Source organism: Clinocottus analis, unplaced genomic scaffold (assembly GCF_023055335.1).
Source record: "Clinocottus analis isolate CAN_PGR_092001 unplaced genomic scaffold, fCliAna1.0.p SCAF_4, whole genome shotgun sequence".
NCBI lineage: Eukaryota > Metazoa > Chordata > Actinopteri > Perciformes > Cottidae > Clinocottus > Clinocottus analis.
This window is the reverse complement of record NW_027176153.1, coordinates 1,987,161-1,999,728: the sequence shown is the minus strand read 5'-3', so window position 1 is coordinate 1,999,728 and position 12,568 is coordinate 1,987,161. Positions and strand designations below refer to the sequence as shown.

General features: G+C 42.5%; 1 protein-coding gene across 4 annotated transcripts in view; it reads left to right on the top strand.

The window, feature by feature from the left end:
- Nucleotides 1–12,568, top strand: part of LOC137801212 (dedicator of cytokinesis protein 3-like) — a 68,075-nt gene that overhangs the window by 41,458 nt on the left and 14,049 nt on the right. For 2 of the 4 annotated variants that reach the window (XM_068598654.1, XM_068598657.1), the window contains 20 exons: nt 457–540; nt 647–747; nt 845–926; nt 1,980–2,150; nt 2,421–2,483; nt 2,823–3,015; nt 3,132–3,259; nt 6,776–6,922; nt 7,008–7,106; nt 7,240–7,334; nt 7,534–7,609; nt 7,830–7,930; nt 8,026–8,084; nt 8,171–8,319; nt 8,428–8,513; nt 8,605–8,631; nt 8,726–8,821; nt 9,513–9,573; nt 9,662–9,755; nt 11,957–12,105. In XM_068598654.1, coding sequence (XP_068454755.1) covers nt 457–540; nt 647–747; nt 845–926; nt 1,980–2,150; nt 2,421–2,483; nt 2,823–3,015; nt 3,132–3,259; nt 6,776–6,922; nt 7,008–7,106; nt 7,240–7,334; nt 7,534–7,609; nt 7,830–7,930; nt 8,026–8,084; nt 8,171–8,319; nt 8,428–8,513; nt 8,605–8,631; nt 8,726–8,821; nt 9,513–9,573; nt 9,662–9,755; nt 11,957–12,105 — 2,061 coding nt within the window. The remainder of the gene's footprint in view (nt 1–456; nt 541–646; nt 748–844; nt 927–1,979; nt 2,151–2,420; nt 2,484–2,822; nt 3,016–3,131; nt 3,260–6,775; nt 6,923–7,007; nt 7,107–7,239; nt 7,335–7,533; nt 7,610–7,829; nt 7,931–8,025; nt 8,085–8,170; nt 8,320–8,427; nt 8,514–8,604; nt 8,632–8,725; nt 8,822–9,512; nt 9,574–9,661; nt 9,756–11,956; nt 12,106–12,568) is intronic. The other 2 variants (XM_068598656.1, XM_068598655.1) reach the window with 1 other exon arrangement.

Below are 12,568 nucleotides of genomic sequence, written 5' to 3'. Positions count from 1 at the left end.
AATAGCTAAATATATGTGAAAATAACTGAATATATATGAAAACATAAAGCTTATGAAGTTTTATACACAGTCATATGTACATACAACTATAGTTTGTTGTATTCATTCAATTTTAGAAAGAGGAATAAAGACCATTTTTGACATTGTATTGCTATTTTACTTGTTTATAACTATCAAACTCTAATGAAGAGCAGCCACAGGTGGCCGACCCTGTCCTATATGTAATAATAATTAGATATTAAGCTTTTTATTGCTTTTCTCGTTGATTCTTCTTCAGTGTTTCTAGTGTCAAACTCACCCGATGCAGTTCAGAAGTCACATTATCATCTTGGGATGAAAAATATTCTTTTTTATCGCCACATTTTCTGGATGAAGGGGCTGCCCTTTGTTTCTATTTCGGTCCGGCCTCCAATGTGACGCTCGGGTCGTTGGGTCTGTTCCTTTCCCTCCTCACAGTTCCTGCGAGACGTCCTGGACACACTCTTCTGTCTCCTGGACGACAACACCGACAAATACGGGCCGCTGGTTTTCCAGTCGCTGGTAGGAAAATCACTCATGTTCATTATTTACTTTATTGATGTGTTAGTAGTGGGAATAAGAATCTAAATACACTTGTGTGTGTGTGTGTGTGTGTGTGTGTGCTCAGGTGTTCATCATCAACCTGCTCAGGGACAGCCGGTTCTACCACTTCAGACCCGTCATGGACGCCTACATCCAGAACCACTTTGCTGGAGCTCTGGCCTACAAGTACAACAACAAAGCCAACGCACACATTTAAAAAACCCACAAACGCACACTTTGCGCTGACCCCCGTGATTTGTTTTTTTAAACTATCCGCCTGCAGAGAATTGATCCGGTGTCTGAAGTGGTACATGGACCGCTCGGCCGAGGTCGTCCGACAGGACCACATCCAGGAGGCCATGCGGGTAAAGTATCTCTCACACACACACACACACACACACACACACACACACACACACACACACACCGTCCTGGCTCCCACTCCTGGAATTAACTCGCAGGAAATGGTAACAGGGGGACTTTAGGAGGATGCATGTGATGCCTCGCAAAGGCCCGGGTGAGAGAAAGGAAGGCACGGACATATTTTTTATATATATATATATATATAATAATAATCTATATGTAGATTTGCGCAGGCAGACGACCGACTACCAGGATCCTTTTGACCCCGAGCAGCGGCCGCCTGAGGTACAACGCTGTGGACTTTAAATCTCTGCCTTTGACTTTCCTTTTACTGAAAATGCTCTGAGGGAATTTGCCTTTTGTCAGCAGTTATACGCAGTCTATATATATACATATATAGGTCCAGGGGCTTTTATTGTGAAAGGGAATCAGGTCCGCGATGCCTCCGTGGTGTCGCACACTTTAATGCACGTTTTCAAGATGTCCGTACGTGAATGTGAAGTATGTGTATTTTTTATTTTGCTCTTGTTTCTGTGTCACAGAGGGGGGGGAAGAAGGCTTTTTAATTTTAATTTTTGTAAATCTTTTAATCCGCCGAGCATTTTGTGCTTAAGCTCGAAAAGTGCTCTATTAATAAAATGCACTATTCTTATGATTTATATTTATATTTTTGCATTGTTTGATGCCTTTATTTGCGCCGCGAAAGCTCAGGAAAAAAAAAAAACGACACTTCTTTGGCACGTCATTTCATCCTGTGTGGAAGTACTTCTAAAAAAACATATATTGACATACGAATGAATCATAAAAACAATAAAGCTCGGCGTGTGAAGGCACCTCGAGGTTTTCCTTCTTTTACTTCTCTGATGAGAACACGCGAGGAACATTTTTTCCTTTTATGTATTGATTTCCTCCGGGTGATCGACCACAAAACCCCGTCAGCGCTTGACGCTCACTCGCAGTCTTTAACAAAAAAAATCGATTCATTAATTTAATTTGCCGTAGGAAGTGACGCCTCCCCCTCTCCCTCTCCTCTCCCCCCTCGTCTCCCCCCTCAGGCCCTGGAGTACCTGTTCAAGTTCATCGTCCAGTCTCGGATCCTGTACTCGAGGGCCACCTGCGGCATGGAGGAGGAGCAGTTCCGGGCGAGCATCCAGGAGCTCTTCCAGTCCATCCGCTTCGTCCTGAGTCTGGACAGCCGCAGCTCGGAGAACCTCGTGTTCACGCAGGTCGGACAGGACGGAGAGAGAGCGTCACCTGCTCTCTGCAGCACGATGCTTCTATTCATCTATCTTTTCTACCTTTTATTTTCTCTCTTATCCATCCTCTTGGTTTGCACGATTCACTGATTGGTCTTTTTGTTCGTTTCTGTTTGTAACTTATTTCACTTTTCTTTCTTTTACTTTTTTTGTGCATTTTGTGACTGAGGCCCCTCCTCCCTTCCCCCAACACCCATCCTCCCCCCCCCCCCCATCCCTCCATGTCTTGCTCCGGGACAGTTTAGGGGTGTGATCAGCTGCATGCCTCTCTGCGGTCACGCCTCTGGGCTCTCGTCCGTCTCAGTAAGTCACAGCGCCCCCCTGTGGTGGTTCCCTCTCTGCAGCAGATGCTGCGTGTCCAGGATGATGTATTCTCCAGTAACTGATACGCAGCCGGCGCTTTAGATAGCAACGGAGATTATTTATGGCTGCGGAGAGAGACAAGCGGCGCTGCTTCTTTTAAAGATCTCGGCGCTCTCTTGAAGAAGAATAGTCTAGGTTTCAATCTTAGGCTGTTTTGTTTTGGATCAGTGTCCCTCAGAAGAAAAAGAAAAGCATATATTTTTTGTGGTGTACCTCATTTGAAGCATGGTATTCCTCATGTACGCTACAAATCCCCTGTTTCTGTCCTCGCTCCCTCAGGCTGCGCTGCTGAACAGCTTCCCTGACATCTTTGATGAGCTGCTACAGATGTTCACCGTTCAGGAGGTAGCCGAATATGTCAGGGGCACCCTGGGGAGCATGCCCAGCACGGTGGACATCGGCCAGTCCATGGATGTAGTCAAACTGCAGTCCATCGCTCGCACAGTCGAGAGCCGGCTCTTCTTCTTCCCGGGTGAGATGCAACTGTGTGCAAAGTGTTTCCGTTCCCTGCCGATACCCAAACACAACCAGACATGTACACCTGACGAGGCTTTTCTTACAGCTTCATCCTTCCTCTTCCTCCTTTAGAGTCTCGCAGTATCCTGCTGCCGGTGGTTCTTCATCACATCCACCTGCATCTGCGCCAGCAGAGGGAGCTGCTCATCTGCTCTGGGATCCTGACCAGCATCTTCTCCATCATTAAAACCAGCTCCATGGTACAGCATTGGTTTTGCTGTTTTCAACCCTAGAACACTGACGTCTTTAACCCTAGAACACTAACGTCTTTAACCCTAGAACACTAACATCTTTAACCCTAGAACACTGACGTCTTTAACCCTAGAACACTAACATCTTTACCCCTAGAACACTGACGTCTTTAACCCTAGAACACTAACATCTTTAACCCTAGAACACTGAGGTCTTTAACCCTAGAACACTAACGTCTTTAACCCTAGAACACTAACGTCTTTAACCCTAGAACACTAATGTCTTTAACCCTAGAACACTAACATCTTTAACCCTAGAACACTGAGGTCTTTAACCCTAGAACACTAACATCTTTAACACTAGAACACTAACATCTTTAACCCTAGAACACTAACATCTTTAACCCTAGAACACTAACATCTTTAACCCTAGAACACTAACGTCTTTACCCCTAGAACACTAACATCTTTAACCCTAGAACACTGAGGTCTTTAACCCTAGAACACTAACATCTTTAACCCTAGAACACTAACGTCTTTAACCCTAGAACACTAACATCTTTAACCCTAGAACACTAACATCTTTAACCCTAGAACACTAACGTCTTTACCCCTAGAACACTAACATCTTTAACCCTAGAACACTAACGTCTTTACCCCTAGAACACTAACATCTTTAACCCTAGAACACTAACATCTTTAACCCTAGAACACTAATGTCTTTAACCCTAGAACACTAATGTCTTTAACCCTAGAACACTAACATCTTTAACCCTAGAACATTAACGTCTTTAACCCTAGAACACTAACATCTTTAACCCTAGAACACTAACATCTTGAACCCTAGAACACTAATGTCTTTAACCCTAGAACACTAACATCTTTAACCCTAGAACACTAATGTCTTTAACCCTAGAACACTAACATCTTTAACCCTAGAACACTAACATCTTGAACCCTAGAACACTAATGTCTTTAACCCTAGAACACTAACATCTTTAACCCTAGAACACTAACATCTTGAACCCTAGAACACTAATGTCTTTAACCCTAGAACACTAACATCTTTAACCCTAGAACACTAACATCTTTAACCCTAGAACACTAACATCTTGAACCCTAGAACACTAATGTCTTTAACCCTAGAACACTAACATCTTTAACCCTAGAACATTAACGTCTTTAACCCTAGAACACTAACATCTTTAACCCTAGAACACTAACATCTTTAACCCTAGAACACTAACATCTTTAACCCTAGAACACTAACATCTTTAACCCTAGAACACTGAGGTCTTTAACCCTAGAACACTAACGTCTTTAACCCTAGAACACTAACATCTTTAACCCTAGAACACTAACATCTTTAACCCTAGAACACTGAGGTCTTTAACCCTAGAACACTAACATCTTTAACCCTAGAACACTAACATCTTTAACCCTAGAACACTGAGGTCTTTAACCCTAGAACACTAACGTCTTTAACCCTAGAACACTAACATCTTTAACCCTAGAACACTAACGTCTTTAACCCTAGAACACTAACATCTTTAACCCTAGAACACTAACATCTTTAACCCTAGAACACTAACGTCTTTAACCCTAGAACACTAACATCTTTAACCCTAGAACACTAACATCTTTAACCCTAGAACACTGAGGTCTTTAACCCTAGAACACTAACGTCTTTAACCCTAGAACACTAACATCTTTAACCCTAGAACACTGACGTCTTTAACCCTTTAACCCTAGAACACTAATGTCTTTAAACCTAGAACACTGACGTCTTTAACCCTAGAACACTAACATCTTTAACCCTAGAACACTAATGTCTTTAAACCTAGAAAACTGACGTCTTTAACCCTTTAACCCTAGAACACTAATGTCTTTAAACCTAGAACACTGACGTCTTTAACCCTAGAACACTAACATCTTTAACCCTAGAACACTAATGTCTTTAAACCTAGAACACTGACGTCTTTAACCCTAGAACACTTATGTCTTTAACCCTAGAACACTGACGTCTTTAACCCTAGAACACTAATGTCTTTAACCCTAGAACACTAACATCTTTAACCCTAGAACACTAACATCTTTAACCCTAGAACACTAACATCTTTAACCCTAGAACACTAACATCTTTAACCCTAGAACACTAATGTCTTTAACCCTAGAACACTAACATCTTTAACCCTAGAACACTAATGTCTTTAACCCTAGAACACTAATGTCTTTAACCCTAGAACACTAACATCTTTAACCCTAGAACACTAATGTCTTTAACCCTAGAACACTAATGTCTTTAACCCTAGAACACTAACATCTTTAACCCTAGAACACTAATGTCTTTATCCCTAGAACACTAATGTCTTTAACCCTAGAACACTAACATCTTTAACCCTAGAACACTAACATCTTTAACCCTAGAACACTAACATCTTTAACCCTAGAACACTAACATCTTTAACCCTAGAACACTGACGTCTTTAACCCTAGAACACTAACATCTTTAACCCTAGAACACTAATGTCTTTAACCCTAGAACACTAATGTCTTTAACCCTAGAACACTGACGTCTTTAACCCTAGAACACTAACATCTTTAACCCTAGAACACTAATGTCTTTAACCCTAGAACACTAATGTCTTTAACCCTAGAACACTAACATCTTTAACCCTAGAACATTAACGTCTTTAACCCTAGAACACTAATGTCTTTAACCCTAGAACACTAATGTCTTTAACCCTAGAACACTAACATCTTTAACCCTAGAACACTAATGTCTTTAACCCTAGAACACTAATGTCTTTAACCCTAGAACACTAATGTCTTTAACCCTAGAACACTGACGTCTTTAACCCTAGAACACTAATGTCTTTAACCCTAGAACATTGATGTCTTTAACCCTAGAACACTAACATCTTTAACCCTAGAACACTAACATCTTTAACCCTAGAACACTAATGTCTTTAACCCTAGAACACTAACATCTTTAACCCTAGAACATTAACGTCTTTAACCCTTTAACTCTAGAACACTAACATCTTTAACCCTAGAACACTGACGTCTTTAACCCTAGAACACTGACGTCGGGTGATTTTAACGAATTTTACGAATTTTCATTGTGTTGCTTTTGTCTGAGTTGTCTTTGTGTAACTTTGTGTAGCTTAATGTAGCTTAACTGACTTTATTGAAGGTAGGCGTGTCTTATTAAAGTTGGGCATGTATTCTTTTAGCCTTTTTTCAGGGTCCCCTGACTCCTCTCCCATGATACCTGTTTTTGGTTTTATGAGAAGTTCTATAGGGTCAAATAAAAGAAGAGTACTTCAACTTGCCTTGTGTGGTTGTATTTTAACATATTTCAAAGAGAAGTATATTTTATAGTTCATTATATCGGGTGAAATTCACCCGACGTTAGTGATGGTGTGACTATTTTTAACGTTAGTGTTCCAGGGTTAAAGTAAAAATGCAGCTGCAGCATCTTGCACCGAGCGTCACGTCTGCGTCTCTGCGTTCCCCTTCCAGGAGTCTTCTGTGCAGGAGGAAGTGGAGATGATGGTGGAGAGCCTCCTGGACGTGCTGCTGCAGACTCTGCTGTCCATCATGAGCAAGTCTCACTCGGTGGAGACGGCCAGAGGACAGCGCTGTCCCCAGTGCACCGCCGAGATAACGGTGAGCTTCCGCTTCATCCAAATTTGAGTCGATGAACCTTTTTAATTTTTAATTAAATACGCGCGCCCGTCTTGCCATTTTCCAGGGGGAGTACGTCTCCTGCCTCCTCTCGCTGCTGCGGCAGATGACGGAGCTCCACTTCCACCATCTCCTCAACAACTTCCACAGCAAAGAGGAGCTGAAGGTGTGAAACTGTCTGAGTCACCTCTTTGCCGCAGCCCCGCTTCACCACACACACACCTCCTAACTGCGTACGCGCTCTTCTTCTTCTTCTTCTTCTTCTTCTTCTTCTCCTCCTCCTCGCGTTCCTTTGCCAGGAGTTCCTGCTGAAGATCTTCTGCGTGTTTCGCAATCTGATGAAGCTGACGATCTTCCCCCGAGACTGGAGCGTCATGAGGCTTCTGACTAGTCAGTGAGTCTGTTCCCTTTCTGTCACGCCGTCTCTCCTTTGGTAAGGGAATACAGCCAAGCGTTAGATCAGGCTGTTTTCCGATCGCCCTGCTCTGAAGGTGAACGCGTTGTGTTGCAAGGTTTTTTTTCTTCCTTTCATCTATTTTTGGCAGCTCCCTTTGTTTCCGTGAGCTGACAGTGTAACGCTCTGCTTTCTGCAGTATCATCGTGGTGACGACACAGTTCCTGTCTCCGGCGCTGCACAAGAACTTCTCGGAGGCCGATTTCGATTTCAAGGTGTGTGTTGTCGTGTGTGTGTGTGTGTGTGTGTGTGTGCAAGAACATTTAGGAAACCCAGTTTAATACAAAAGCTACAAACTGGGTGAAGCTTTTCCATAATTTAGTTTGTGGAACTCAGTGTTCGTGATTCAATGGGGCCTTTATTTACTCTTGCTTTTGCCTGTCTTGTTGTGTGTGTGTGTGTGTGTGTGTGTGTGTGTGTGTGTGTGTGCGCCAGGTGTGGAACTCGTTCTTCAGCCTCACTGTGCTGTACATTAACCAGCCCAGCCTGCAGCTGGAGGCGCTCGGCCCGGCCAAGAGGAAGAAGGTCCTGGACAAGTAAGGAGCCGCCGTGCCGTGTATTCATTGAATAACACATTCTCTTCATTTCATCTTTTATTTCTCTAACTTTCTGCACTTCGCTCGCCGCTCAGGCACGGAGACATGAGGGTGACGATGGGGTACGAGCTCTTCAGCATGTGGCAAAAATTAGGTGCGTCTCACACACACACACGACACGTATCACAAGGTTTTTGATGAACCGAGCGAGATGAAGACGCTCCTCTCTGTGTGATCCAGGCGACAACAAGCCCCACTTCATCCCGGGGATGATGGGGCCGTTCCTCGGCGTCACGCTGGTGCCGCAGATCGAGGTGCGAAACATCATGATCCCGATTTTCCACGACATGATGGACTGGGAGCAGAGAAAAAACGGCAACTTCAAACAGGTCACTGTGACACCATTATGTCCTGAACTGTGTGTGTGTGTGTCTGCTGCAGAAAAACACATAACATGGCCCACATCCTTTTGGCTCAACGTGTGTGTGTGTGTGTAGGTGGAAGCCGAGCTGATGGATAAGCTGGACAGCATGGTGTCGGACGGGAAAGGCGATGACAATCACCGAGAGCTCTTCAGCCTTTTGTAAGCATCCTCCCGGTGTCGAGCGATGCCGCTGTCACGCTGTCCTCCTCTAACTCTTCTTCTCTCTGTTGTTTGGGCCGTCACGCTGCAGGACCCAGCTCTTCGGTCCTTACCCCAGGTGAGGGTCGAAAGACACGTCGTGATGTGATTGGTGTCTTGATCGCCTCGGCTCCTTTCGGTACGATCGTCCCTCTGTGTGCTCTTCTGTGCAGCCTGTTGGAGAAGATCGAGCAGGAGACCTGGAGGGAGACGGGGATCTCCTTCGTCACCTCGGTCACGCGGCTCGTCGAGCGATTGCTGGACTACAGGTACGACGAGGGTTTAGTTGCGCGCGTGCACTTTGCTGCTGGCGGCCGTGTTAAGGTGCTACACGAACCTCGACGCCGCGTGACGGACGCATCTCTTCTGGAGATGATGAGATCTGAGGTTCTTCTGCACTTCACAGCAACACCAGACTGAATATATTGTACCTCTATGTCTTTTTGAACAAGTCACAGATGTTCATTATTATACTCAAAAGTTCCTGTTAAAAAGTAAAAAGCCCTCTGGCGTCTTTTATTGTGAAATATTTGCATGACCTAGATGTGGAAAATGCATAAATTAATCAAGTTTAATTGTATATTAATATCATTTACAAATGAGCACTTGGTTCTCTGCCTTAATCTTTCTAAAATGAATATTTCTTTCTTTTCTTTCTTGTCTTGTCTATCTTATGCATTTTTCATTTTATCTTTGTAATTTTGTAAAATTGTAATATATTATATAGGTGGAGGCTTCAAATAAGCTTTTTGTCTCTTCCTGTATTGTTTGAATTGTGCAAATAAATACATAAAAAATATAAATATATATATAAAATACATTTATAATTAACTTAAATGACGCATTGTTATCTGACCGTCATGCAGGACGAGCTTCATGTTGAGAAACGTGTTATTTCATGACCTCAAACATTATCTTGGTGTAATTGAAAAACCCCAAATAACCTCTTTTCTTTTGAAGGGACTGCATGAAAGGAGACGAGATGGAGAACAAGAAAATCGGTGGTTCCGTCAACCTCATGGTGAGACGCCGGCCGCCGTGTTTCCAGACTCCTCGGACGCGCTCGTGAGCAGCAATAATTAACCGTTATTCTTGATTCAACCCCGCAGAACTTCTACAAATCCGAGGTCAACAAGGAGGACATGTACATCCGTTACATCCACAAGCTGTGTGACCTGCACCTGCAGGCGGAGGACTTCACAGGTAACGCCGTCACGGGGGCGTGGCCGGCCCTCCTGGCCTTTCTACACCTCTTGACAAGAGAATAGATGCAGGAGAAGGTTGAGGATTCACCTTTTCCTGCAGGAAAGCCTTGTTTTTGTAAATGAATGACAAAATATTAACAACGCAAACAAGCAGAGGAGCGACCGTGTGGGATAAATGAGGAGAAGCGCGTGATTCATAAGCATGTGGACAGCTGTTGTTAGCGTGCTACGCTAGCTCGTTAAACCTGACGACCAGCGTTCATCAATATAGTTATGATTCGAAAAAACAACTTTTTAATTATTTTTTTTCCCTTTTCCGTGTGCTATCATAAACTAATAAACCACTGACACATATATGAACTTATGATCTATGTTCACAAGGGTTTTCTGTACATTACAGCTTTTTTAGATGGTTCAAATAGACCTCGGAGTTGAGGAGATATTCAGTATTTAGTCGAATGCAAATGCAAATTTTCGCAATTGAATTGGCTGGAGTAAAAAAAAAAAATACATCAAATCAAAAAGAGAGAGTCTGGTGGCGACGTCATCGTATGAAAACTGGTAAAACTCCACCACATATAATAATAATAATAGTTTCAACTTATATAGCGCTTTTCAAAGTACACAAAGACGCTTCACACAATAGACAATAACAGACGCAACAAAACACAAACGGGAAGACAAGAGCAAACAGAAACAAACAGAATATTTAAGGTAATAAAGAAATAATGAGAAGTAAATAGAAGAGGTTTGACCTGATGCCCCCGTGAGATATGAAAATATAATTCGGTGTATAGAGACAAAAAAAAAAGACTAATGTGATCTGTTTTTAACAGGAAGACTCTTTTTCCTTGTGACTTTTATATATTAGAAAAGGACAAAATCCGTTGTTCTTTGTGTGATTGTGGTGTTTTAATGCGACGCTCGGTCATGTGAGTCGTCGCGTGAATGTGTTTCTCTCTTTCTTCTCGTTATGTTCATGTACACGGAGCCAAACAGGAGTAATCAAACGCAGCCTCGTCCATCGGTTACGTAAAACACACAAACAGCTGGCGAGATAATTGGAAACACATTTCATTGTTCTGCAGAGTGAGTCGTGATTGCTCACGGTGGTTATTGTGTGTTTAAAAATCATAACATTATGTGAATTCAGCATAGAAAAGAGACTTCGCTTGTCTTTAGTTTCACACTGTGGAGTAAATGGAGACACGACTGCAACTAACGACTGGTTTCATTATTCATTACCTTCATTTAAATGTCAGAAAATAATGAAAAGTGACACATGGTGATGTCATGATCACGTAATAGTTCATTTGTTTCCCAGTAACTCTAAAAAAAAACAAAGATATTTGATCTGTTTTGCCGTAAGACGATGACAAGAAGCTCTTTCTGTCAAGCGGTTTGTCGACTCTCAGCTCTCGTTTTTAGTCAAATATCTAAAGAACAATATCAACGTGACAAGTTTGAATCTCCTCAACCACAAAGCCTATTTGAATCATTTAAAAAGGTATAATAAACAGAAACCCTTAGGAAATTAGATAATAACTTCATATATGTGTTACTGGTATATCTGCTTATGATAGTGCACATAAAAGGAAAAGGAAATAAAAGGAATGACATATAAATTTGGTTAAAAGTCATGGAAATTTGGTTAAAATTCATATACATTTGGATATGTGGTTAAAGGCATATACATTTGGTTTAAAGTCATGGAAATTGGGTTAAAATTCTTATAAATTTGGTTTAAAGTTATGGAAATTGGGTTAAAATTCTTATAAATTTGGTTTAAAGTCATGGAAATTGGGTTAAAATGATTATAAATGTGGTTTAAAGTCATGAAAATGCATCAGTCACAATGTGTATGACTGTTAATAAGTGCAAATTAAAATGTATTTCGTGGGCAATCTCTGTGTCAAAGCTGAAAGCGGTTCCAGAGAGCAGCTGATGTGGTTCCAACTGTGCGCATGCACTTTGCACCTCTGGCCCTCCGATATACCAAAACATACCCAGCATGCCTCTTGGCAGCCGGCTGCGCTTTGTGTCGCTCGCCATCTGTTTCACGGAAACTAGACGCTCCCAAAAAAATAAAAAAAAATACATCCACCGCCGCGGCCAGACGGTGCGAACTGTTCCAGGTCTGTAGCTTCATGCAGCGGACGACCTTTGACCCTTTGACCCTCGTTTCTCCTCCGACCACAGAGGCGGCGTTCACCCTGCTGCTGTACTGGGAGCTGCTGCAGTGGGAGGACCGGCCCCTGAGGGACTTCCTGCACTACCCGTGTCAGAGCGAGTGGCAGCGGAAGGAGAACCTGAGCCGTAAGATCCTGCACTACTTCAACAAGGGCAAGGTGAGCGGCCTCAGCACTTCCTGTTTTATAGTGGCGGAGCGGCCTCATCACTTCCTGTCAGGACTGACCTCAAAGCGTGAAACAATCTTTTTGGAGCAACGGAGCGGTTTCGGCAGGTCGGACAAGTCGCATCGGAAAAAGTTTGATGGATTTCTTATTTATTTTGTTACGATGTTGCCTCTCGTCTGCAGCTGCAGCTGCTTCGTTAACTTTTAGGGTTAATGACGGAATCCTGAAGTGTTTCTTAAGATCTTTCTCAAAGTTTTAATTTGATTTTACATCAAAACTTATTTGTATTTGTATGCACTAAACTAGAGAGTAGAGCTTTTTTTTTTACTTTACTTAAAATACTACAGTATAACATTAATAAATGAAAAATGACACTTCAGTGAAAGCATCAATACTGCAGTGTGAAAGCCTTAAATTAAAACATTATCTTTAGTAAAAGTGCAACAGTAATTTT